Here is a 23678-nt window from a genome sequence, read left to right on the forward strand (position 1 = left end):
CTAGACTTTGCAATATTTGCCCACTCTTCTTTGCAGAACTGCTCAAGTTCAGTTCAATTTGATGGTGAACGTTTGTGGACTGCAGTCTTCAAGTAATTTTACAGATTTTCAATGTGGTTTAAGTCTGGGCTCTGACTAGGGGTGGAACGGTTCAACTTGCTCACAGTTCGGTTTGTATCACGGTTTCGGTACGGTTTGGTATGTGCTATGTTTAGGCAACAACTATACTGTCAAATAAAAAGAAAGAAAATAAGAATAATCTATCTAACTACAAGCAACAGCACAAATAAATACAATAGAGTAAAGATAAAAATAAAATAAACAGTGATTTTCTGTTTTTTTTTAGGTAGGTCTAACATTAGTTTTCAGGTACAGAAATTGAATAAAGTAATGAAATGTAAAACAGCATTGAATATTTGACTGTATAAATTAAAGATGAATCTTTATTAAAGTTACAAAAGCTATTCAAACAAGAGCAGTGAGTGATTTCTTTGTTGTTGCTGTTTGATTAATATTAAGAAAGTGCTGTCACTTTAAGAGAATGCACTGATACAGTACGTTCAGCCGGCTATGTCTGCTATAGGATACTTACCAAGACGGGCATTTAAACAATTTTTTTGTGTGAATTTGTCCATTTAAACACAATACTTCAGAGCTTAATATTTGCACGTGTTCTGAGGACTGGGTTTGCGCGCTTTGGATGAGCGTACGCACAAATCTTCTCACTGTGCGTGCGAGCTCACGTCCTCTGGCTCTTGCATGTTTAAACTGGCAAAGCTTAAATGAGTTTAGTTTAAACACAGATATCATCGTGTGCTGTTCAGGTCTCACCTGTGCGTGCGCACTATCAACACCCAGGTGATGACGGAATAAATGCTCATATTCTGTAATATTCCAGCATACGGCAGTCACATTGAACAAGAGTGAATGGTTTGTCCGCGATTTTTTCTTGAACTGCGGTCCTAGCGTGTGCCGAACCGTGTGTGGAGAACCGTACGGTTCTATTTTTTTCCACGAACCGTTCCACCCCTAGCTCTGACTAGGCCATGCAAGAACATTCACCTTTTTCTCCTTCAACCACTGTGTGGTCAGTTTTGCTGTGTGCTTTGGGTCATTGTCATGTTTGAAAGTAAACCTTCTTCTCATTGATGACTTTCTGGCAGAGGACAGCAGATTTTCCTAAAAAATGTGATGGTATTTTGCCCCATCCATTTTCCCTTCTATCCTGACAAGTGCTACAGTCCCTGCTGCAGAGAAACACCCCCATAACAGGATATTACCACCTCCTGCTTTACTGTAGGAATGCTGTTATTTGGATGGTGAGCTGTATTCCGCCAGATATATTGTTTGGTGTTGAGGCCAGATAATTCGATTTTAGTCTCATCTGCCTCAGAATCTTCAAGGTGCATTTTGGCAAAGCTCAGTCATGACTCCATGTGGCCTTTCTTGAGGAGTCCCTTTTTTCTTGCAACCCTCCCATACAAGCCACATTTGTGAAGAGTTTGTGATATTGTTGTCACATGCACTCAATGACCACTCTTTGTCATAAATTCCTGCAACTGCTTCAGCGTTGCTGTAGGCCTCTTGGTCGCCTCTCTGACCAGTTTCCTTCTGGCTCTTTCATCCAGTTTGGAGTGACATCCTGATCCAGGGAGGGTCTATGTTGTTCCAAATATCGTGTCCTCTGGGTCTTACATGTTTAAACTGGCAAAGCTTAAACGAGTTTAGCTTAAACACAGATATCAACGTGTGCTGTTCAGGTCTCACCTGTGCACGCACGCTATCAGCACCCGGGTGATCATGACGGAATAAATAAAAAAAGACTGCTCATATTCCAGCATACGGCATTCGCATTGAACAACAGTGAATGGTTTTGTCCACGTTTTTTTTTTTTTTTTTTTCCATCGCTGTTGTTGTAATGTATTGGGAAGCCAGAATGTGCATCCATCAACAGAAACATATATTAGCCGAACCCTGTTTGTTTTACGTGTTATTTATAGCAAACCATATTACAGATGCATTGTCAGATTTAACTTGAACTGCGGTCCTAGCGTGTGCCGAACCGTGTGTGGAGAACCGTACGGTTCTATTTTTTTCCACGAACCGTTCCACCCCTAGCTCTGACTAGGCCATGCAAGAACATTCACCTTTTTCTCCTTCAACCACTGTGTGGTCAGTTTTGCTGTGTGCTTTGGGTCATTGTCATGTTGGAAGGTAAACCTTCTTCCCATGGACAACTTTCTGGCAGAGGGCAGCAGATTTTCCTCAAGAATTTGACAGTATTTTGCCCCATCCATTTTTCCTTCTATCCTGACAAGTGCTCCAGTCCCTGCTGCAGAGAAACACCCCATAACAGGACATTACCACCTCCATGCTTTACTGTAGGAATGCTGTTATTTGGATGGTGAGATGTGTTGGATTTCCTCCAGACATATCGTTTGTTGTTGAGGCCAAATAATTCAATTTTAGTCTCATCTGCCTCAGAATCTTCAGGGTGTGTTTTGGCAAAGCTCAGTCGTGACTGCATGTGGCCTTTCTTTAGGAGTGGCTTTTTTCTTGCAACCCTTCCATACAAGCCACATTTGTGGAGAATTTGTGATATTGTTGTCACATGCACACAATGACCACTCTTTGTCATAAATATCTGCAGCTGCTTCAGAGTTGCTGTAGGCCTCTTGGTCGCCTCTCTGACCAGTTTCCTGATCCAGGGAGGGTCTGTGTTGTATCAAATACCTTTCACTTCTTAATAATAGACTTCCCTGTGTTTCTAGGCATTGATAAAGCCTTGGAAATGTTTTTGTATCCATCTCCTGACTTGTGCCTGCACAACTTTATCCCGGAGATCTTTTGACAGTGCCTTGCCACCCACCGTTGATTGTTTGATTCAGTTGCACTACCAAGGACTAAAATGCTCCACACTGTAAAAAAAATTCCGTAAAATTTCCGGTAAAAAAACGGCAGCTGTGGTAGCAACATTTTAGGTTTTACGGGTTTGACTTAAATTTACAGTTAAATACCGTAATTTCACATCAAAAACATCAAATTTGAAATGTAACACAGGGAATTCTGGGAATGTCAATTTATGGTTATTCACTATAAATTATATGGTCTTTTTTACTTCCAAAAATGGTATACTACCGTAAAATTACATGTCCAATACAGTTTTTCACCGTATATAGTAGGGAAATTTACCGTTAACCATTTAACAGGTTTTTACTGTAGCATTTTTACAGTCTTTTACCGTTAAATTCACTGTCATTTTTTACAGTGCAGGAAAGCTCTTTTCATGCTGAGCTAATCAAAATGAGCACAGTTGAAAGTCAAATGGCTTTGTGTGCCATTGAGAAGATGATTAGCTACACCTGATTGAGTTTACAAGTCATTTTTAGGAAGGGGGTGATCCTTTTTCCCAAACTTTTTTTTATGTAAATACAGCTGGATAAAACAAAAAAAATGTGTCCGTCTTCATTTCAGGCTGCAAAGCAACAAAAGTAGATGATTTAGTCACTTCTGGTCACAGAAAATAACTGAAATCTCTCTTGGGTATGTAAACTAAAGACATCTAAGCAATTTTCCCCACTTACCTTGCTTGAAATAGTTACACTGTAAAAGCACATTTCTTAATTGCTGCAATTGCCACACCATTTATGATAAAGCAACAGCAATCATCTTGAAAAAATTGCCCTTTCTACTATGTAATCTAATCCAATTCCTGGGGTCCAAATGACACTGTTACAGCTATTATAATTGTGGATTGTTCATTGTTCATATTATAATTGTGGATTGTTCAAAAAGACAGTACTCCAGGAGGATAGCCCATCATTTCAGCGACAGCAGAGACAGTCGGAGCCTGTGGCAGGGGATACAGACCATTACGGACTACAAGCCCCCACCACGCACCTGTGACAGCACCATCTCCCTGCTGAACGAGCTGAACGTCTTCTTCGCTCACTTTGAGGCACAAAACAGCACCACTGCACAGAAGACTCCACCTCCTCCCGGCGACCAGGTGATGACGCTATCCCCGGACAGCGTGAGGAGATCCCTCAGCAGGATCAACGCACGCAAAGCTCCGGGTCCTGACAACATTCCTGTATGCACCAAGGGTCTGAGAGTAACGCAATTTCAATTCTCTGTGTGTATGTGCTGTACATGTGGAAGAATTGACAATAAAGCAGACTTGACTTGACTTGACTTGATTTGTTAAGATCCTTCATATGACATGCAGAATCATGTGTTTATCATTGCAGGAGTGCAGTATGGACAGATTGCTTTCATTATGCCATCTATGGAAGTGAAAACATGTATTTAAATAAGATATCATACACAAGTTACAGGTTTAAAAACAGTTAATGATGCTAAGAATAAGGCATAAACATCAGAATTGACTTTATTATGTGCTAAGGGTGTGGGATGTTTTACCTTCATCATATAAATGCACAGTTATTATGTCAACAAAAATGACACCTCTATTACTCATATTAAATTGCAACCAGCAGGATGAATACATGCTCTCAAATTGAATATTAAAGTTACTTTGCTGCTACTCTACTGGTCTGTTTCTCCTTATAAAGCCCAATGTTAACCAGCCGTCAGAATCCAGTATTGTGCTTCGCATAAAACTAGTTAAAGAACATTACAGTTCTCAGTTCTTTTGCTACAAACATGTGAATTAAGACAATACATCTAACACTTCAAATCAGAAAGTGGTGGCATCTTCCCCGAGACAAAGACATTAGTTCCTTTTATTGCATTTATGTCTGTCGTCAAGGGAGATATATTGTTATAAATGTGATTTGACTTTATTTTAGCTGGTTTATCATATTGAGGGGAGCACATGAGTAATGCTGGAACTGCCTAATGAAGGTTTGCTAAATACGGGTCTTATAAAGTTCAATCTGTAGTTGCTTTAACTATCAGACTATCACTGGTTTTGGGTTATTTGAATAACAGCACTAATCTGTTATATCTGCTGCTATTTCAGAATTAATAAAATACACTGGTTTCTTTAGCTTCAGCAGACATCTTGGATAACAACCATTGCAACTCCCTTCACAAGAATATTAAAGATATTGCATTGCCGATGTTGTGAGACAGCAGTCATCCTCCCATAATTCACTTTCAGGCTTGAAAGCATCATTTCTGAAGAGCCGTTCATAAATGTGTTTACTAAACCAAAACATCTGAGAGCGTTTCATCAGACAAGCATGACAGCTTAAACTATTGGTCATCTTGAGGAGGTCGATCTGATATTCAGAGCACCGTTTTTAGTGCAAGTCATCCAATAAAATCGAAAGCAAATTCAAGCATTAAGCATGCACATTTCTCACAATTTATTAGAGATACAACATGCAGGCTTCAGTGCTAGGCAAATCATATATGAGGGCTACCATTACCTAGTGATCAGTGATAGTACAGTAAAGAATGGTGATCTTACAACACTGTCTGACAAGCACTCTGAGCTCGTTTATTTGAAATGGAGAATCATATGAGATTATGTTCAATGCAGCAAATGGACTTCTAGCACAATGTGTTTGCCTGCTATTTCACATTTTCATTTATGATGCACATTAGAATGAGAATTGACAATGGATAATGTGTTTATTGCTCAACAATGGTGCCATTTCCTATTTGGATGTTCATGCACATAATGGTTCTCTTGGTGAAATCACTCCTCAATAACATCTCAGTGATGGAAATGTCTGTATCTGTGTTTTTAGGAATGCCCCAGTGGTGTGGTCAATGAAGACACATTTAAGGAAATTTACTCTCAGTTCTTTCCACAGGGAGGTGAGTATATTTAAAGTCAGATATTCTCTTCTACTATTTCCTTTATAATCTAAGATCTAACCCTTTATAATAGTTTTTATTGGTGTAACCTGTTGTAGTTTGATTCAGTCTTATTAAATATTATTTTGCATTTGAAAAGCCAGTTAACTTAAATTACCATTTTAGGTTACCTGGCAAAACATACTTTTACTGTATTATTACAGTTATTGTTTCTGCAACAAATTTTGTTTCTGCAAAATATTATGTTGCTTTTTGTATGTTTTGCCTCACTTTTAAAGTGAAATATCCAGCAAATTGTACTAAAAGCGATTTTCTGCCACATAAGAAAAAAGTCATAATTAAGTGCATAATTATGATATCAAAAGTTGAAATTGTGAAATAAAAATATTGAGATTTTTAAAAAATTATAATAATTATGACAACAAAAAAGTCCAAATTAACAGATACTTAGTCATAATTATGGCAACAATTCTATTTTTCATCTTATAATTTCAATATAATAAAATAATTTAATTTCTCATATTTGTATTATGAGTATTATCTCATAATTATGTCTTAGTATCTCATAATTTTGATTTTCTTAATTATGATTTACTAAAACATTTTTTATTTTGCAGTGGAAATGGGCTTCCATAGAAAGATTATTAAAACAGTGAAAAAAATAAAAAGCTATAATGATGGCACAAAAGTCAAAATTATGAGATACCAAGATGTAATTATGAAGGAATTTTACTTTTAGTTATAATTCCCACTTAGTATGTCATAATTTAGACTTTTCATAATTATGACTTAGTATCTCAAAATTTTGACTTTCATATTAAAAACTGTAAAATGTCATAATGGTGACATGAAAGTCAAAATTATGAGATACATCATAATTATGACAGAAACTTTTTCTTTCATCATTTTGACTTTCTCATAATATCAACTTTTTATCTCATAATTTTGATTTAATATGTCATAATATGACTTAATGACTTAATATCTCATATTTATGTCATAATTATGACTTACCAAATACTTTTTTGTGTGTGTGTCTTTAACCCAGAAACTGTATAACATCAAATAGAAATGGAATATGAATTTATAGAACTAAAAAGTGGAGTTTTCCACATCATTTCAGGAGACCAACACACACACACCACTGATCTGAATGGAGGTCTCCCAGTGGAAATGGCTGTTGTAGTGATTCTTTTCTCTTTTGAGTCACATGATTTGTGCCACTGCAAAGTCAAAGGAGTAGTTTTATAATTATGAGTCTGAGCTTCTCTACATCATTTGTCAGGGTTTGTGACAAATTTCTCTCACGTGGCCCTACTCATTTCCAGCCCATTCACATATGCACACTGCTTGCATTATTTATAGTATAATGGATCATAGCTTGTGCAAGCTTATGCATCCCCTTTGTTGTTGAATATAATAGGCTATGAAATGATTTAATGACATTGCTGTGATTGAAGCTGAGCAGTTTCCTGTTTTATTTTTCAGATGCATCAACTTATGCACATTTTCTGTTCGATGCGTTCGACACAGATCACAATGGCTCTGTTAGTTTTGAGGTAAGTAATAATACTAATGGAGCATTCTGAAGATGATCTTTCTTACACATACATGGCGTGGATGCTTGTGGATGTGCTAATTCTTCATAGATATAATGCATGCAGTTTTAACCTCATCTCAACTGAAAGACTAAAATTAAATATCAAATAAATTGAAATAAAATTTAAAATTAGTTATATCATAGATAAATGTTGGACCATTTAAAATAAACTGGAAAAGTGTAAGTTATGACAGACTAAGTCATAAATATGAGATACTCAGTCAAATTAAAAAGTTTTGAGATAAAAAAAATAATTATGACATAAAAATTGACTTTTCATTGCATAATTTTGACTTTAACTCATTCTTTCATAATAAGTCATAATTATGAGATAGAAAGTCATAATTGTGACGCAAAAGTGAAACTTCTGGGTTACTGTCAAATTATGAGATACAGCCAAATTATGAGATACGAATTCAAAACGTGACAAAACGAAAACATTTTTATGTCATGATTTTGACTTTTTAATGCCATATTATGACTTACCAATGCATTATTTTTTTCTTTTCTGGCAGAAATGGGCTTCCATAAAAATGGTGTAAATAAATAAATACGAATTTACCAAACAGAACATATAAAATACTTTTTCACATTTATTTTACTAGAAAATCTTGAAAAAACAAAACTTCAGTGGCATGTTGTGCATTAACTATAAACACATAAAAACATCTGGAGATATTATGGGAATATTTATGTATTTAAACTTTTATTTGTATGTATGTATTGAGTTGAACTCTGTTGAATAAATGTCTTGACTGACAACATATTGTGCAATTTGTGTCTTAAAGAGACATTTTAACCACCAATGAACCTTCAATTTGCACACAACAAGGATTTCATTCTTTGGCAATAAACAAACATTGCTGGTCCCCAGCGATACAGTAATTAAACTAAATGAGAATATCCTCGTCTTGTTTTTAATAACAAAGTTTGGCTTGTCCTGTAGCCATTTAGCTGCCACTAAGGCTTATTTTGTCATAACTGGTAATTAAAAACCTTGAGTGCTCATGTGAAAAGTTCAGCCTGAAAGAATTCCTCTCATCATTTGGGGGGAAATGCTTATGTGGTTATTAAAAACATTTATTTCCATTCACATATGATCTTTGCATGTATACTGAATTAGTGAGATCCATAATACAACCATTAAAATACGATGAAGTATCATATCATCTTGTGAAATTAAGCGGTTTGTTTAGCAGAATAATCGTGAATTATGTTCTAGCTGTAAATTGCACATTTATGTTGTTATGCAACAATATGCTCATTGCACTGACTGATTTCTCAATGTCTTTCATTGCATTACAGGATTTTGTGATGGGTCTCTCCATTCTCTTACGAGGCACCGTTCAGGAGAAGCTTAACTGGGCGTTTAACCTGTATGATATTAATAAAGATGGATATATAACAAAAGAGGTAATACATTAAGAATATGAGTAACACTTCATAACAATGAACACTGTATCTCATGAATTCATTGGATTGGTGTCATGAACTAACAATGAACTTTTATTATTCTAGTTTAGTGTTAATTTATACACATACTGATAAAAAATGTATAGCCTGAATGCACTGTAAGTCGCTTTGGATAAAAGCGTCTGCTAAATGCATAAACTTAAACTTAACTTAACTTAACTTAACTTAACTTAACTTAACTTAACTTAAACTTAATTTCCACATTAGCTAGTACAGTTTTAAGTTTTCAAGTTAATAATGGACAATAGTATAGCAATAAATTCAGTCAAAATATGAGAAGTCAAAATTGACAAAAGATTTAAATTGAGATACTAAGTAATGACTATGAGATAAAAAGTTGAAATTATGACACAAGAGTCAAAATTACGAGAAGTCATAATTGACAAAACTTTGATTTTGTCATAATTTCAACTTTTTATCTAATTATTATGACTTAATTATGGCTGCAATGACAAAAAGTACAAAATTATGAGATACCAAGTAACAATTATGAGATACAAAGTAGAAATTGAGATATAAAGTCATAATTCTGACACAAAAGTAAATAAGTCAAGTCAAGTTATAAAATTAAAGCATAAAAGTGTCTATTTATGTCTTAATTACAACTTTGTTTTCACTTTATACATAAACTAATTTTAACTTTTCAAGTTAACAATAGACAATAGTAATAAATTAACACTATATTAATAAATACTGAAAAAAAATGTTAATTGTCAGTTCATTGTCATGTACCAAATGCATTAATGAATGTTAACAAATTAAACCTTACTGTAAAGTCTTACCGGAAAATCACTTACATGACAAGCGATTATATAAAACACTAATGAACAACATTCCTGTCTGTTGTGTGGGTTTCACAGGAAATGTTAGATATCATAAAGTCCATCTATGACATGATGGGGAAATGCACATATCCCATGCTTAAAGAGGAAACTCCACGACAGCATGTGGAGATATTTTTCCAGGTGAGATTGAATCGCTGAATTTTAGCATCTAATTTATTCTGTAAGGATTGTTCTTCAAATAGAAAATATTTACTAGATAGGAAATTGGTAAAGCAAGTACATTTCCAGAATGTTCCCATCTGTGTCATGTTATTTATTACCAGGAACCTACAAATCTAGTTTCTACTGATGTCATTATAGAGATCGTCTCGATGTGATTCTAAGCAAGAAAAAGTTCTGAAGCTAAATAAATAGTGCATTCTTAAATGAACACAATGATCGTTTGACCCTTTTTGTGTCTTGACAAAATCTTACTAAGTTATAAATATGAGATTAAAAGAGATTAAAATTGTTGTACATTTTAGTCAAAGGAGTTGTAAATGAGATGCTAAGGCCTAATTATGAGATAAAAGTCAAAATTATGAGATACTAATTATGACAAAAATGTTGACTTTTTGTCATCATTTTGACTTTTTCTTAATCTCACTATGTCTTATCTTATCATTTTGACTTTTTTAGTCATTATTTATGACTTTTAATGTCATAATTAGCATTTACCAAAGCATGATTATTTTTCCTATTATGTGGCGGAAATGGGTCTCCATAAAAAAAGTGAATAAAAATGGTGAAAAACTTGGTGGTTCTTTGGTAGAGCAAATCCATTCCCAGAATGTTCCCATCTATGTCATATTATTTATCACCATGATCCTACAGATCTAGTTTCTGCTGATGTTATCATAGAAATTGTGTAGATGTTATTTGAGGCTAGAAAAATGTCTAAAGCTAAATGAATAGAACGACCTTAAATGAACACAATGACCTTTTTTGTGTCTTGACAAATAATGGACAAACCATGTCCTACCTACTAAGTCACAAATACGAGAAAGTGTTTAAAAAGTAAAAATTATCGTAAATTTTAGTCTAAGGATTTATAAACGGGATGTTAAGGCATAATTATGAGATAAAAGTCTTAATTATGAGACACTAAGTTATTATGACATAAAATTGTTGACTTTTTGTCATCATTTTGACTTTTTATTCCATAATTGACTTAGCATCTTATAATTCTCATAAAGACCTTTTATCTCATGTTTATGACTTTTAATGTTGTAATTATCATTTACCAAAGCATATTTTTTCCCCCTGATGGAAATGGGCTTCCATAAAAATGGTGATTAAATATGGGGAAAAAAGAAATGATTGCCAGACGCAGCACTTTGGTTCACTGGTAAAGCAATGATCGTACAGATCAAGTTTCTGCTGATGCAATCGTAGAGATTGTCTAAATGCAATTCTAAGCAAGGAAAATGGCTAAATCTAAATGAATAGAGCAACCTTAAATGAACACACTGACCGTTTGACCCTTTTTGTGTCTTGACAGAAAATGGACAAAAACAGGGATGGAGTGGTCACTATAGATGAATTTATAGACTGCTGTCAAAATGTAAGTCTATTTTTGTTCTGAATGTGATGTTCTGCAATGAATGTCTTTCGTGAAAACATGTACGATACGTTTTTCTTGAGTAGAGCGCTTAGAGAGAAAAGCTCCTTACATAATGTTCAATGTTGTCCTGAAGCCAGTCCATTAGTCTCCACAGGTGAGCTGTTATTAAAGTGTTCACCTGTGTCTGTTTGTTCCCTACAGGATGAGAACATCATGAAATCAATGCAGCTTTTTGAGAACGTCATTTAACATCTGAATGGACTCTGTTGGCGGGCCAGCTCACATAACCACCTTTATACTCCACAAGCCCGACGTCCTCAATGATACAGTACACGTCTGATTACTAGCAGTGCTTTACCCATAAACCAAAATGAACAGCATTTTTAATATCAAAGAAAAATTATTTTTACATTTTTTGTCATGTACTTGTAAAAAACCGTATACATTTATTTAAAGTAGACAAATTGTCTGTCAATCATCTTTTTTTCTCCAAAGTAACATTTCATACATTGGCCCATATATGAAATACAAACAGAATGAATTTCTGTATACATTTTTCACAAATCCATTCTTAAATTGCAACAATTTACAAGGAATATTTGAGATACCGTTTACTTAACTCATTAGTTAAAGGAATAGCTCACCCAAAAGTGAAAATTTGTTGAAAATGTATGTATTTATTTATTATAAATTTATGATATGATATTTATGTATCATCCAAGAGTTTGTTTTTTAATGGGAACAGATTTGGAGAAATTTAGCATTACATCACTTGCTCACCAATTGATCCTCTGCAGTAGTGTTCATTTTGTCAGCAATTTTTAATTTAGTCTTAGTCTTTTAAATTAGTCTTAGTCCTGGTGTCAAATGTACTTTTTAGTTTTTATCCTATTTAGTCAGCCTTGTCCTGTTTTTGTTTAGTCAAGTATTAGTTGACTAAATGTCTGAGCATTTTAGTAGTTTTAATCAATGAAAACTTAAGTCACATTTTTGTCACGCTGCTGTATAATAGTTAAACTGCTAAAAAAAAACAAAAAAAAAACAATTGCTCAAAATTATAATTGAAAAGATTGTTGTCATTTAAGAAATACATTTTTACCTTTCAGGTATTGCACTTTCACCATTAAGCACAAATCAATAGAATGTGGACCTCATCTAGTGTACTAATTATTATAGGCTATTTAATACATAAATAATATCAAAGCCTTAGATAAGCACTCTCTCTACATTATGAAAACTGGCAAAAACAAACAAAAAATATATGAACCGTAAAATTCCTGATAGTAATTCCAATCATTCCAAATTGCATCAATGTTTCTCTATTAAAACAACAGCAGCCAGTAAGTGCATTTATTCAGCAACCACAATCCCAAACAGAAGAGTCGAGATCTCATGATAGAACACAGACTGGCTGAATGACACTTTTATTGAAGCTGAACATCTCACATGGAGATCGCTAAACTTCAGCTTACTTGTTTGTCTGTGATTTCAGATCATCGTCGGCGCTTCCGTAATAAAGAGCGAGCGCATGGTTGCCAGCTTGCAAAAATTAAGCTAAACACCAGGCAGAAAATGTATCCTTTTAACAGAGAAGCTCTGATTTACGGATTTGAACTCTTGATATCTGGCAACCGCACACATGGAAGCTCGTTTGGTAGAGGCATGTACAACAGCCTGCAATAATATTTGACCTCCTTTTTTTCGACAAAAAATAAAAGAAATTTTGGTATAGTTTTTATGTTTTAAAATACATTTTAGTCTTGTCTTTTATCGTCAACGATATTACCATATTGGCCCGAATATAAGACGACCCTGATTATAAGACGACCCCCCTTTTTCCAGATGTACCTTTTGGAAAAAGCGTCTCGTCTTAGTCATGGGAAAAAGCTCATCAACGGACATTTTTCGTCATAGTTTTCGTTAACAAAATTAACACTACATTGCAGTGAATGGGTGCCGTCAGAATGAGAGTCCAAACAGCTGATAAAAACATCACAGTAATCCACATACCATCAATTAATGTCTCATGTAGTGAAAAGCTGCGTGTTTGTAAGAAACAAATCCAGTAATAAGACCTTTTTAACTTTAAACCAGTGCCTCTGCTCAAAAATACGAGTCCATAATCCATGATAACGCTAGTTTAGAGCTGTTCTGGACTATTTTTGTTTGTAAACAGTGCTTGATCTGTGTATATTTCTTTCCTGATTCAAATGAGACGACTTTTTCACTGGAGAAAGCAATATTATGGATAGAGGACTCGTATTTTAACCAGAAGCAGTTTGAAGTTAAAAATGTCTTGATGGATTTGCAGCTTTTCTCTTCACAAGATGTTAACTGATGGACTGGAGTGGTGTGGATTATTGTGATGTTTTTATCAGCTGTTTGGACTCTCATTCTGATGGCACCCATTCACTGCAGAGGATCTGCTCACTGGTGAGCAAGTGATGCAATGCTACATTTCTCCAAAACTGATCTGATGAAGAAACAAACTCATCTACATTTTGGATGGCTTGAGAATGAGTACATTTTCATCATTTATTTTTGTTAATAATGTGTCACGTATACAGTATAACAGTAAACATTCTTCACATAAAGTACAAACCTGTGACTCTGCAGCCTTTAAATTTCTACAGAATCATTCCAGAATGTTCTTAACTACAACAGTGGGTCCAGCCAAAACAGGTGGAAAGTCAAATAAAGATTAAGATTTTTTTTTGGTTCAGAATCATTTGCCAACCTGATCAAGATGCTGTATAATAGATTTGGAAGCTACAGGTAGCAAATCAAAGCACACATGTTGTATTTGTCTTAAGAAACACTGTTACAAAGTAATGCTGCTTATATGTATCTTAATTGTAAAGTCCTTTTGAAAAAATGTCACATTATGTTTACATGTTTCCAGCACTATATCACTGTTCTCAAAGCATCTTGACATGTGGTTTTATTCATTGATCTAACTATCTAAGCACATCAGGCTGTCTGCAGCCGTACAGTAATTGTTTTCATTTGGAGGTTTTGACCATCAGTATTTGTGTGTCTGCAAAGGAGCTCTGTTAATGTCAAAGAAATGTCTTCCAAGGCATTGCTTAAAGGGATAGTTCATCCAAAAATGACAATTGTCCTTATTTATTCACTCGCCACTTGTTCCAAACCTGTATGAGCTTCTTTCTACTGTTGAACACAAAAGAAGATACTTTGGTAAGTTGGTAACCAAACTGTTCACGGTAGCCATTGACTTCCATTGTTTTTTTTCATACTATGGAAGTCAAAGTCAATTGTTTGGTTACCAACATTCTTCAAATTATCTTCTTTTGTGTTCAAAAGAAGACAATCAACAGATTATTTTTTTTTTTATAAGTTAGTTCACCAAGAGTACAATGTTCTCTGCAACGTTGCCACCTAGTGGACTTAAGTTACAGCTCAACGTGGCTGACAACATGATTTATGGAGTAAAATTGGAGAAATAATTTCACACAATAACACACCACTAAACTGAACGGTCAATATTTAGATGTCCAGTATTTTTCCAGTACTCTGCCTTTAGAATCACATGGGCTCAGTTGCAAGTAGCTTCCATTACAATCATAATCATAGCTGGCACAAATCTTATATGAATCCCTGTGTGAAAATGTTTCCTTCATGCATTTCAGTTAAAGTCATGAGCAGCAGTTTCTACACCTTCAACAATAATTCTTAAAGGGGTCATAGGATGATGCTACATGCACTTTTACAAGTTGTTTGAACTGAAATGTGTGCCATTTACTCCCAACATCTGAGCCCCTGAACTGGCAGTGGATTACTTTGTTTCTGAAGGGAATGCGCCCCCGATCTACATAAATGCGTCTATGTTCGCGCGAATCATTCATGATCCAGTCTCATCTACAGAAGAAGTGAGTATGTTTTGTAATGAATATTTGCAAATCACCTTATCCTAATAATGTGCTAATTAGCAAGTTTCACGATGAATGCGGCTAAAGTAAACAGTCTCTCTGAGAGCAGCTCGGAAGAGAGGTCAGCAAAGCTCATTAACATTTAAAGGAAAATGCTACAAAAACAGCTTGATCTGAAAAGAGCTGTTTTTGACAGGGTAAAAAGTGTTTTTTACACTACCATTGAGAAATTTTAACCAAACTATGTTACAGACTTTTCATTAAGACCCTAAAGAATCATATCAACTTGTGGAAAATGGCCATCATATGACCCCTTTAAAGCTTGACAAGTGAGCTTTCAAAGTATTAACCTGTAGTCTAGAGAACAAGAGAGAGATATGAAGTAATTCGAGTTTTATAACTGTGTATAAATATACAGACCGGTCCAGACATCAGATTGAATAGAATGAATACATCAATTTGTATTTCAAATGTGTGTAGATATTTCATAAAGTATAAACAAGCATTTTGTTGCATCTTCCCTTTTTTTTTAAGATCTTTCTTTTTGTTTATTTATTCAGATTATGCAAATAATATTTGTCGTTATGGGTTCTAGATAATACTGTACTTAGTACGGAACACTTGATTGTCTTTCAATTTACTTTTATTAGTTTTGCAACCTGCATGCCTGATTCACATGAGCTTATCCAGGAGAAGAGTGCATGAGCTTTTCCCTACTCTAGAAATCAGTGCCTTTCTTTGTTAGCACTCGTCCCAAACAACCTGTACTTTCTGTCTGTTTTCATTGTAATTGAGTTACAGTATAGGATGTGATCCTTTTTTAGTCCATTTCTGAAAACAATGCTATGTCATGCTGTATTTGAGGTTTCCCATTGACGTTCTGATGATGCAACATTTCTTGCGAGCAGCGTGAGAGCCTGACAGCTGCATGTGTAGAGAGTGAAGAAGGCTTGAGCGAACGGCCTTTAGTGATGGGATTGGGAAGAGCTGACTGGAGCTGATCTAGCGCTCTGTGTGCATATCCCATGCTTCTCTGTGGAACTAGATGAGTGCATTTTGTAACATAGAGTCAATAAACCGCTCAGAATGTATGTTTCATGGCTCCTTCATTGAATGTCAGATCACTGGTAATGAAAGTCACTTTGGCCACATATAGTGGGCCTACACACTGGGGAGTTTCAGAAGTGGCAGTCACATTTAAATATAGCAGTCAAAAGACCTTCACTCAGATTAGACGCCATAATGAATTTAACACGGATGAAAATGAGGCGAATCTGACCTGCCAATTCGTATCACGTGGACGCGTGAAGTAAATACAATTTTTACAGTTTGGATGTATTTATGAATTATTACATATAGAATAGTTTTTTTTTTTAAAACGAGCACGTCGTCATATTACTACGGAAGCCCGTTTCCGCCACTGAATAAAAAATAAAAAAAGGTTATTGCGACTTTTTCATCTCACAAATCGGACTTTTTTTAACAGAATTATGAGATATAAACTCGCAGTTTATATCATGCAATTCTGACTTTATTTCTCAGAATTGCGAGTTTATATCTCACAATAATGACTTTTTAACTCGCACTTTTTAACTTACCTTTTTCATTTTTTTATTCAGTGGCAGAAACGGGCTTCCATATATTACTACCGTTTCTGTGTCCGTAGAAATATTCTGTGCGCAAATTCTAGCATGACCGTCTAGCACAGTGGAGGCCAACGTCGGTCCTGGAGAGCCACAGTCCTGAGTTTTGCGCCAACCTCGATAAAAACTCACCTGCCTGTAGCTTTCGACCTTGATTAGCTTGTCAGGTCTGTTTGATTAGGGTTGGAGCGAAACTGCAGGACTGTGGCTCTCCAGGACCGATGTTGGCCACCCCTGTTGGCATCTTTACAATCGCACAACCTGTATAAAAATCCTAGATCACGTAATTTTCACAAATCACAACATTCAAAACTTTTTTTTTGGTGGAGGGGTGGTTGTTAAAGTCTACTTTTAAAGTTTTTTTATTATTATTATTATTATTACAAATTGCGCTAATTGACAGTGTGGTAACCTTAGCAACATTTTGGTGTCTTTAGCATTTGGTATCCACTATTTTTGACCAAGGTAATAAATATTACAGTGACCAAAGACTCATGTTCAGCGATTTTAACTAAACTATCATGTTTTGTTTATGTTTAGAAGGCTGCTTTCGCAGAGTGCACTCTTGAAGTGTTGCTATGTCCAATTATTATAAATGATGTGTCTTTGGGCTTAGCTCACAATATTTCCAAGATAAAGTGTTTGCATTTAAATTTATTATGGGCTTGTTGTTGGGTTTTTATTTATAGCAAGATCTGGCAACACGAGACTTACCTTGTTCACTGTGATTTCTGCCACCGCACATACTGAAGAGACACAAATCTGATATATGGAAAACTGATGATGCCAAAAGTCTTTCAAACGGAACCCATGAAATTTGACCATGTCATGAGGGATAATGCATCTGTACATTGTGTGCGATGTCAGTCTTATGTCATGTTTTGTAATGTCCTTTGTAGTTGTTTAGTTCCACGTTCTTTCTCAGGTAGAAAGGTCTTAATTTACATTGGAAAATTTATTAAATTAATTTACTCTAGCACAGTAGACATCAGTAAAGCAATGCCGCAGTGAACTAAAGAAAGGACTAACATGTAAGTAAATCTAGAAGTAATTCTGCTTTAAAAAAGTATTACATGATTGAACATGGCCAGAATATGCACGTTGAGAGGCATGTTCAAATTTGTCTTAATGCAGTAAAACTGTGCATCTTTACACATACTAAAGAAACCTGATGCCTTAACATGGGCAGAAAATGCTTGTTTGTTTACACACAAAATTGGCTAGTTAACACGGATGAACAGTGCGTGTTGACAGTCAAATTTCATGTTTTCCACTTTAAGACTTTTGATGCCATCGGCCTTCCATACTGATACATGTTTAAATACCTCACTAACAACTAGTTGTTCAGTTCAGTTCAGTACACGGTGTTGAATTTTTGTAAATTTGATTGTCCCTACCTGAATTTTTCGGGAGTTAACTGGGTTGTAGAATGCGGTTGTCACTCCTGTAAATGACTGAACTGTGTGTGTACAGAACAGGATTAAGCACTAAAAGGTGAACTGACAACTGAATTTAGCTGCAGTGTGTACGTGGCCTATGAGAGCGCACAAAATACACACAAAACAAATACACTTACAAGGTTAACAGGGACTACACCTTTATTCAAAAACAGCTGTATAAAGGCTTTATATTGAAATGTACAAGACAGGCTGCCTTCTGCTTCCAGAAATGAATCCTTTCTGTGTTCAATACGAAGAACCACATATGTGTCGGTTCCAAAGCACTAATGAACAGGTACAAAGGCTAGATGCATGTGACCTGAGGTGTAGTTGCTTACGAGTTCTTAAAACCCATCTCAAACTGTAAGAAAATATACAGTATTGGTCCAGCAATGTACCATTAAAAGTCAGAAAAAAATAAAGGCAAATTTAGTATAATAATTGCTCATGTTATAAAACATATCAGATTGGAAATGTCTCAAAGAGCAAAACTGTATGAAGTTAAGAATAACAAATAATGACTGACATTAACTGCAACAAAATAAAAGGGACATTCCACTTTTAATCAATGTTCAATTATTTTGGTTTAAAAAAGAAAAAGAAAAAAAGATGTTTTCTTTGAAGGTCTAATAGTTAAACTTTTAACTACCTGAATATCTAGTGTTCATCTTGCGAAAATCACTGGCATGATGTTGGAAAGCATTGGCATCCCTTTACACATTTTGAAGTATTGGAAACATACAAACAAAACATAAACACGATGTGCAAAATAACATTGAGTAAAAAAATGAAGAAAAAGATGTTACTTTAAAAAAAAAACAATTGGGATAGCAGACACAGCGATTCCATTGCAAGACAATTTTTGTACATGACTAGAATTCAGTTTTGTGTGATGTTTTCATCCCTGAAGTCAAAAAAAGAAAAAGAGCATGTTTTGTACTGTATATATCCAGTCACAAATCAGTCTATTAATTTAATAGAAACTGCACAGATTTTTCATCTGAGAACACTATTTTGCACTCCAGACATTATGAGCCCATTTTTTTATTTTTTTTTTATTTTGCTGCATTAAGGATTTAAAGAAAGGTTTCCCTTTGGTAAATGTAATCTGGGGGAATGATTTAAGAAAATCATTCAGACGATCTCAATATAATCGCTCCTCAGAACAGGGAGATGTGGCACATTTTAATTTGTTCAATCTAAACACCCATTTACCAGCATCCCTCATGTCAAACACTGAGGAACAAAGCAGAAAGTTCTCACTGCAGAAAGAGAGTTTGGTCATATATCATAGGCAGCTGTAGAGGTTATATGAGAAGAGGGCTGTGCGCTGTGACACACTTAACTGTGTGTGTGTGTGTGTGTGTGTGTGTGTGTGTGTGTGTGTGTGTGTGTGTGTGTGTTAAGTAAGTAGCTGCCTGATCTCACGGTGGACGTAGCACAGGAAGTCCATGTAGGACGCTCCTCCATGAAGACCCTTGTCCTCCACCAGGTGCTGACGGAACAACATCTCTGATTGGTCCTTCTGCTTCACTATCAGCAGCTGCACAGAGAGAGACACACATCAATCACACTGCTGACCTGAGATCAGTCAGGACAGAGAAAGAGGAGCGTTCAGGCAAGTGATAACAAGTGAAGAAAAAAGTTTGGGATCGATACGATCTCACCGAGGCTGCATTTATTTGATCAAAATACAGTAAAACATCAATACTGTAAAATATTATTACAATTCAAAATATATTTTAATATTTTAAAATGTAATTTATTCCTGTGATACAAAGCTGAATACTCAGCATCATTACTCCAGTCTTCAGTGTCACGTGATCCTTCAGAAATCATTCTAATATGCTGATTTGATGCTCAAGAAACATTTCCAATTATCAATTTTGAAAACAGTGATGCTGCTTAATATGGGGAATCTGTGATGCGTTTTTTGAGGATTTTTTTTTTTGATACATAGTTTAAAAGAACAGCATTGGTTTGAAATGGAAATAATTTGTACAATATTATTACAATTTATTGATTTATCAATCAATTTGATGTGTCCTTTGCAGAATAAAAGAATTTATGTATAAATGTGACAGACAGACAGACAGACAGACAGAGATAAGATAGATAGATAGATAGACAGACAGACAGAGATAAGACAGATAGATAGAAAAACAAACAGAGATAAGATAGATAGACATACGACAGACAGACAGACAGAGATAAGACAGACAGACAGACAGACAGATACATAGATAGATAGACAGATAGAGATAAATATATATAGATGATAGATAGATAGACAGAGACAGACAGACAGACAGACAGACACACAGAGATAAGATAGATAGACAGACATACGATAGATAAGATAGATAGACAGACAGATATAGATAGATAGATAGACAGACAGACAGACAGACAGAACCTCACAAGCACTGTGACACACAAACACCATTAGTAATTATTCAAGCCTCTTCATAATGAACAAAAGACAGAGACAGATACAGAGAGGAGGTGGTGAGGGTGAGCCGTACCTTCATGGATGTGGCCCTCTGCTGTGAAATGCTGGAGATGATTGAATGGATCTTCCTGGAATGAGCATTATCCAGCACAGGTAATGACATCTGCTGAAAGACAATTATAACGCTAGAGTTATCACTGCAGTTCTGATGTTATTCACATAATGAGAAGAACTGAATAAACAGGTCCTTGATTAAAGCAACATGAACAGTGAGATCAATAGAGAAGAGAGGAATAATACCATCCTTCAAAGCCAAACCTGGATCAGATATAATCCAATTCCAATCCAGGTACTGTACTGCTTAAAAATACTTGCTTACCCACAAATTCTGTCCTTATTCACCTTGATGTTGTTACCAATCTTTATTTATTTATTTGACTGATTGATTGATACAACATTTGTCAATGTTATCTAAGTGAAAAAAAGTTATTCTGACCATTATCTAGATGGATGTGGCATAATGTACAATAATCATAAAAATAATAAGATAATATTTTTTTAGCTGTAAAACTTTTTAAAACAGTTTAGTTCCAAGAAAATCTGGGATTAAAAATCCAATTAAAATTTGGAAATAAATGTTAAATTTTAAATAAGGAAATATTATGATGTAAAGTGAATTTAAAAAAATAATAAAAATAAATAAGAAGCTGCACTATTTCTGGGTCCCTAATCAAACAAGCACATTTGTAATTATGCCACACTTTTGCTAACGGTCAGATGTTCTTGCTGTCAGTGAAGCTCAAAATGCTCTTTAGATCATCAGATTCTACACAAACTTGTAGAGTTCATGCCATTTGAGTATAAAGACTAATTCTGAAATCTATATTCATATTTCAGTCCAATTTCTCACCTAAATTGTTATGGACAAAGATTTGGAAAAATTAGAAAAGTAATAAGAAAATCAGAAAAATTGAATTACTGATTTCTCACATACATGTATTGAAATTGACAGAGAGAGAGAGAGACAGAGCGAGAGACAGAGAGAGACAGAGACAGAGAGAGACGGAGAGAGAGAGAGAGAGAGAGAGAGAGAGAGAGAGAGAGAGAGAGAGAGAGAGAGAGAGAGAGAGACAGAGACAGAGAGAGACGGAGAGAGAGAGAGAGAGAGAGAGAGAGAGAGAGAGAGAGACAGAGACAGAGAGAAACGGAGAGAGAGAGAGAGAGAGAGAGAGAGAGAGAGAGAGAGAAAGAGAGATTTGATTTTGAAAAAAGCTTTATTTACAAATACTCAAAAACTCTGCACAAAAGACTTAAAAACAATGCATACAGCAAACACATTAAAGAAAACAGAACATCATGGGATTCAAAGGAAAACACCAAAACATCTTTGGATAATGTGCACAAAGCGCCATGACTACACCAAATTTGTTCAAACGTGAAAAGATCGTTCATAGTTCTATAAAAATTAAAAGTCAATCAATACTCTAGATTTGACCAAAGTCAGAAAACACACATAAATCACTAGACCTTTGTTCAATCTTTCAAAGAGAGAGAGAGCAAACGCATGAACACTAGTGCTCAGAGTTAGATGTCAATGAGAGAAATGATAGATGTTGTGTGTGTGTGTGTGTGTGTGTGTGTGTGTGTGTGTGTGTTTGTGTTTGTTTGTTTGTTTGTGTGTGTGTGTGTGTGCGCTCGCGCGTTTTTGTGGTTCATGTAGACGGGAAACACCTTCATGGCATCAGGCAGGATTAGCTGTAGGGTAAAATGTTCATGAAGAGCCGTCAGTTTACACAAATCAGAGTTATACAATTTAGTAAAAGTCTGTAAAAATATGGCACAATGTACAGTTAATATGAAGGCATTTTCCATACTGATTTTTCACAGGTGTTTTACCCGCATTTTGAATTACACATTTGCATTGTGTTGTGTTTTAGTGTTGAAGGAAATGTCCATAAACTTAATGAAAAAAGGTTCTGGTAATTTTCTGCCAGGACATTATCCATTTTTCTTACAGTGCAGTTCAGAGATAATGATGTGAATCTATTTATTATAATATGAATAGACAGGGTGCAGAAGAAAAAAAAAAGGTATAAAAATAAAGGTATAAAAAATACAGAAAAAATGGTTTCTACATAGCAGTGTTGTTATTGGTAACTAACTAACATTTTGTTAATTATATATATATATATATATATATATGTATTATATTCAAAACAAACTTAAACTTATTTTAGTTAGTTCGTTGCCAAGGCATCATTTCTAATTTTCTTTCAAGTACTAAAATTACTAAAACTAAAATTAAAGCTAAATATAAATCTAAAACTAAAATAAAATTAAAACTGAAATTCTGAAAATAAAAGCTAATTCAAAATATGAATAAATCCTATAATAGTATATAAATGATACTAAAATAACATGGCTGCATTATAACTGTCAATGAGTTTGCACATGCTATGTAAGCATCAATAAAGGGAGAAGGTGTTTTTATAAGGATGTAAACTTAATATGAACATGAATGTGAAGTGTGTCACTGACCTGGCTGGCAGCTGAGGGACTGGCGCAGCTCTTCCTGTAGCAGGCCAGCATGTGAGCCATCTGGTTAACCAGGATTTCCCTCACTGTCTTCAGTGGCTGGGTGAGCATGGCCCGATACGCTGCAGGATAACAGCATCCACCACAATCAATGACTGTAAGCCATGAGCTCATGATACATTTTTAAATGCATTATCCTTGGAGTATCCTTTGTTCCACTATAAAACAAATCTGACTATTTTATAAAAACTAACAAATCTGTATAAATAAATAAATAATAAATGAATAAATAAATAAATAAATAAATAATTAATTAATAAACAAATGAATAAATAAATAATACAAAAATAAAATAAATGCTGCTATTTTTCGAACTATTCAACAAAGAATTCTGAAAAAAAAAAAATGTATCATGGTTTCCACAAAAATATAAAGCAGCACAACTGTTTTCAACATTGATAATAAGAA

The 23678-nt window shown here is 34.9% G+C and overlaps 2 protein-coding genes across 2 annotated transcripts in view; one reads left to right on the top strand and one right to left on the bottom strand.

Moving 5' to 3' along the window:
* LOC107659123 (Kv channel-interacting protein 4-like) overlaps positions 1-11642 on the top strand; it is a 186290-nt gene extending 174648 nt beyond the window's left edge. Inside the window, exons 3-8 of the mRNA XM_016447952.1 lie at positions 5721-5790; positions 7279-7349; positions 8696-8803; positions 9724-9828; positions 11189-11251; positions 11453-11642. Of these exons, the coding sequence (XP_016303438.1) occupies positions 5721-5790; positions 7279-7349; positions 8696-8803; positions 9724-9828; positions 11189-11251; positions 11453-11500 (465 nt within the window). The 3' untranslated portion in view covers positions 11501-11642. The remainder of the gene's footprint in view (positions 1-5720; positions 5791-7278; positions 7350-8695; positions 8804-9723; positions 9829-11188; positions 11252-11452) is intronic.
* A 6722-nt stretch (positions 11643-18364) lies between these two features.
* Positions 18365-23678, bottom strand: part of LOC107659096 (protein transport protein Sec24D-like) — a 30586-nt gene continuing 25272 nt past the window's right edge. The window contains exons 19-22 of the mRNA XM_016447926.1: positions 23214-23332; positions 22377-22430; positions 20749-20880; positions 18365-19766 (exon numbers count right to left, since the gene is read on the bottom strand). Coding sequence (XP_016303412.1) covers positions 19626-19766; positions 20749-20880; positions 22377-22430; positions 23214-23332 — 446 coding nt within the window. The 3' untranslated portion in view covers positions 18365-19625. The remainder of the gene's footprint in view (positions 19767-20748; positions 20881-22376; positions 22431-23213; positions 23333-23678) is intronic.

Source organism: Sinocyclocheilus anshuiensis, unplaced genomic scaffold (genome assembly GCF_001515605.1).
Source record: "Sinocyclocheilus anshuiensis isolate Anshui unplaced genomic scaffold, SAMN03320099.WGS_v1.1 scaffold87, whole genome shotgun sequence".
In the NCBI taxonomy this organism is placed as follows: Eukaryota; Metazoa; Chordata; class Actinopteri; order Cypriniformes; family Cyprinidae; genus Sinocyclocheilus; species Sinocyclocheilus anshuiensis.